Source organism: Ctenocephalides felis, unplaced genomic scaffold (assembly GCF_003426905.1).
Source record: "Ctenocephalides felis isolate EL2017-DRISC unplaced genomic scaffold, ASM342690v1 CF-g0.4_SCAFFOLD_03571, whole genome shotgun sequence".
NCBI lineage: Eukaryota > Metazoa > Arthropoda > Insecta > Siphonaptera > Pulicidae > Ctenocephalides > Ctenocephalides felis.
In genome coordinates, this window is record NW_020539725.1 from 40,439,166 (window position 1) to 40,444,165 (window position 5,000).

The 5,000-nt window shown below is 29.9% G+C and overlaps 1 protein-coding gene across 1 annotated transcript in view; it reads right to left on the minus strand.

Annotated features, from left to right (window-relative positions):
- The window catches only part of LOC113386041 (gastrula zinc finger protein XlCGF17.1-like), a 24,949-nt gene that overhangs the window by 4,956 nt on the left and 14,993 nt on the right, over positions 1-5,000 (minus strand). The window contains exon 9 of the mRNA XM_026623851.1: positions 4,010-4,106. Within this exon, the coding sequence (XP_026479636.1) occupies positions 4,010-4,106 (97 nt within the window). The remainder of the gene's footprint in view (positions 1-4,009; positions 4,107-5,000) is intronic.

The following is a 5,000-nucleotide window of genomic DNA, read 5'->3' on the forward strand; positions in this document are numbered from 1 at the left end:
TTTGTATATAGTTATTTCTATATCGCATGGTCATTATCATATTTCTGACTTATAATAATAGATAGATAAGATACAATAAAAAATCTTACCTTTGCAGCATCTTCATTCACTTATCTTTTGTATTATAAGGAGAATTCTTAGACTGCTTTTTTATCCAAGCTGTAGCATTCAGGCTTGTAGTAATAGGACGATAATATGACCTGAAAATAATATTCAAAGTTAGAGTTTATTGAAAATACATATATGTATTTATATATTTATTTTGTATATTGCGTGGCCATTATTATATTTCAGTTATATACTTATAAATTAAGACCTGAATATCCTTACTTTTGCACTCAGGGGTGCTTTACTTAATTATACGCTTATATTTTGTACGCATTTTGTATATTGCATGTTCATTATTATCATATTTCAGTTCAGTAAACTTAAATGCTAGGTGTTATCCCTAAGACCTGAATATCTGTACATTTGAACTCGGGGGAGCCTTACTTAATTATATCCTTATTTTGTACGCATATATACCCTTATTTTGTACGTATATTGTATGTTCATTGCCATTATATTTTAGTTATATACTTATACACTAGGTATTAAGCCTAAGACCTGAATATCCGTACATTTTCACTCGAGAGTGCCTCACTTTATTATTTTTATGTATGCTTATTTTGTTAGTTTATATAGTTATATTGAATATTGCATATTTATTATTATTATATTTTCGTTCTATACTTATATACTAGGTGTTATCTTTAAGACCTAAATATCAATGCATTGTACTTACTTAATTATTTCGTATACGCTGTTTGGTATGCATTTGTACATTTCTTTATCATAATAATTCCGTTCAATACTTATACACTAGATGTTTTCCTAAGACTTGAATATCCTTACATTTGCACTCAGGGGGGGCTTTTCTTAATTATACGTTATATTTTGTACGTATTTTGTATATTGCATGTTCATTATTATCATATTTCAGTTCGGTAAATTAAATACTAAATGTTATCCCTAAGACCTGAATATTCATGCATTTGAACTCGGGGTTGCCTTACTTAATTATATTCTTATTTTGTACGCATATATACCCTTATTTTGTACGGTTATAGTATGTTCATTGTTAATATATTTTCAGTTATATACTTATACACTAGGCGTTAAGTCTAAGACCTGAATATCCGTACATTTGCGCTCAGGGGTGCCTTACTAATTATACGCTTATTTGCACGCATTTGGTATATTTACATATTCATTATTTTATATTTCAATTCTATACTTATACACTAAGACCTGAAAATCCTACAGGTGCACTCGACAGTGCCATTTTGTATATTTCATAGCCATTATTGGTATATTTCAATTCTATACTTATATACTAGACCTGAAAATCCCTACAGGTGCACTCTAGAGTGCCTTACTTAATTTTTTTGGAAATATTTGTTTTGTATTATGTATGTTGTATATTGCATATTGCATGGCCATTGTTATATTTAAGTTATATACTAGCTATTTTTTGGAAATGTTTGTTCATATGTATGTTGTATATTGCATATTGCATGGCCATTGTTATATTTCAGTTAAATACTAGCTATTATCCCCAAGACCTGAAAAAATCCTACAGGTGCACTCTAGCGTGCCTTACTTAATTTTTTTGGAAATGTTTGTTTCGTATGTAATTATATATTGCATATTGCATATTGCATGGCCGTTGTTAGATTTCAGTTATATACTAGCTATTATCCCCAAGACCTGAAAATTCCTACAGGTGCACTCTAGCGTGCCTTACTTAAGTTTTTTGGAAATGTTTGTTTCGTATGTATATTATATATTGCATATTGCATGGCCATTGTTAGATTTCAGTTATATACTAGCTATTATCCCCAAGACCTGAAAATCCCTACAGGTGCACTCGAAAGTGCTCAAAAAATAGTGTAGTGTTCACAGCGGCTAATAACTGAACATTTAAATTTACATAATTAGTTTTGAATATGTTTGTTTGGTATGTATGTTACGATAAATGTGCATATTTTGGTGAATGTACACACTTCTCGGTAAATGTTTACATTTACCGGCTCATTTGACAAATGTGAGTTGAACTATTGATCATAACTATTTATTTTATTCAGCAGTTCTAACAGATATTGCAACTAAAAAAAACTATAATGAATGACTATTAACTATTGACTTATCACTAAGAACTTAAAACTAAGAACTTAAAACTAAGAACTTAAAACTAAGAACTTACAACTACAAACTGACAGCTAAGAACTGCCGACTAAGAAAAGACAGCTAAGAACTGCCGACTAATAACTTACAACTAAGAATAGACAGCTAAGAACTGCCGACTAAGAACTTACAACTAAGAATAGACAGCTAAGAACTGCCGACAAAGAACTTACAACTAAGAATAGACAGTTAAGAGAACTGCCAACTAAGAATAGACAGTTAAGAGAACTGCCAACTAAGAATAGACAGTTAAGAGAACTGCCAACTAAGAATAGACAGTTAAGAACTGCTGAATATTGAAAATTGAAAATGAAAATTGAAAATTGAAAATCGATAATTGAATATTGAAATTTTTTACTCTTCGTTCATTATTTATTATTTATATTTATAGGTAAATTTATATTTAAAATTTAAAAGAATGTAAAAGTATTTACCAAAACAAAATGGTAAGTGTGACATTTACTGAGAAATGTGTACATTCACCGAAATAAACCGTTATAAATAAAAAAAATAAGTAGGATATTGAAACTCATGATTGAAAAGGACAGAATTGCCAAACTTGCTTTCAACCCTTCGCAGTAGGGATCAGGATTAGGTAAGCAAAACTTAGCGCCAGGGTCCCATATGATCCAGGGAGGGTTCGAGATTAGGTAAGCAAAACTTAGCGCCAGGGTCCCGATCTCACCTTCCCCATTCACACAACTTAGATTGCGGAATAATTATTCAACGCAACAAAGAATGCGGAATGTTAAGGGACAACATTGAAGAATTGAAAACTTGCTTGGCAATACTGTTTATAGAAGGAAATTAAATTTTGAAATTGAATGAGAAGTTAATGAATATTACTTTTGAAATTGAAATTAAATACAAAGATAAAAATAAATACAAATATAAAGTTATTTACCGCATGTAGGAAAGAACACTACTAAGACCTGAAAATCCCTACAGGTGCACTCTAGAGTACCTTACTTAATTATTTTTGGAAATGTTTGTTTCGTATGTATATTGTATATTGCATATTGCATATTGCATGGCCATTGTAAGATTTCAGTTATATACTAGCTATTATCCCCAAAACCTGAAAATCCCTACAGGTGCACTCTAGAGTGCCTTACTTAATTTTTTTGGAAATGTTTGTTTCGTATGTATGTTGTATATTGCATATTGCATATTGCATGGCCATTGTAAGATTTCAGTTATATACTAGCTATTATCCCCAAAACCTGAAAATCCCTACAGGTGCACTCTAGAGTGCCTTACTTAGTTTTTTTGGAAATGTTTGTTTCGAATGTATGTTGTATATTTATTGCATATTGTATATTGCATGGCCTTTGTTATATTTCAGTTAAATATTAGCTATTATCCCCAAAACTTGAAAATCCCTACAGGTGTACAGGTGTCTAGAGTGCCTTACTTAATTTTTTTGGAAATGTTTGTTTCGTATGTATGTTGTATATTGCATATTGCATATTGTATATTGCATGGCCAATATTTATTTCAGTTAAATACTAAGTATTATCCCCAAGACCTGAAAATCCCTACAGGTGCACTCGAGAGTGCCTGGCGTATTTATTTTTGTATACGCCTATTTTGTATGCATTTTGTATATTGCATGGTCAATATTATATTTCCGTCATAAGCTTATATACTAGGTATTATCCCTAAGACATGAAAATCCATACATTTGCACTGTAAAGTGCCTTACCCAATTAATTTTATTGATTGTTTGACCATTATATTTTTGCTATATATACTAGGTGTTGAAAATAAAAAAAAATCCTACCTTTGGAGCATGTTCTTCCATTCCAAGCATCATTTGTCGACTGCTTTTTATCCAAACTGGAACGTGTAGGCTCCTGTAGTAATAACGATATTATAACCTGAAAAATTTTAATTATTAGATTATACACCATGTTAAAACATGTTGGAGTGCGGTGGGTGGTCCTTAATATGGACATTTTTGAATTTCCTTGCTCTTTGATGCAAATGCTTCCAAATTTATAAAAAAAATTCTCTAAAAATTAATATTAAGAGCTAAAACTTTTAGCGATTTTTTTTTATCAAATTGGAATCCATTGAGCCACTGGAAGCACGGAAATTCAAAATGTCCATATTAAGGACCACTTCAATATATATTAGGTTGTAAAATATCTCCCTTCCGCCTTTTTGTATTATAAACCAAGAGCAAAAAAGCGGAAGGGAGATATTTGACAACCTAATATGTATGTATAATATAATATATGTATATGTATATGTATATTAACAAAGTCTAGTAATCGGGCATAACATCAATAAAATATGGATTTCTTTCAAAAATTTATTTTAAACTAAAAATAAAACTAAAAACTAAAAACAATTGAATTGGAGTGAAAAGAAAAATAAAATAGTAAATAGTACTTACAATTAGTTAATCTTAGTGTTAAATTGGAAAATTTTAATAATTCATGGTATCAGGATATGGTAATGCACTACACTATGTATTATAAACATTAAACTTGTAATTACACAATATTTTCAAATAAGCTTTAAGTTTGTTCAAATAGTCTTCAAATGCTTACTATTTTTGGAGATAAATATTTATTTTACAATGTTTTTAAACATTGAGATAGTTGCATTCAGAGAAACAATAGTACAGTGGTATTGATGAGTGTCTATTTAAAACATTAGGTTCAGCTATTTTTCTTAAAAAGTATTAGTAGCAAATACTGTGTTTTTGATGCAGAATGAAATATCATTATTGTTAGATTTGCCATAAGATTAGATTGAATCTCATA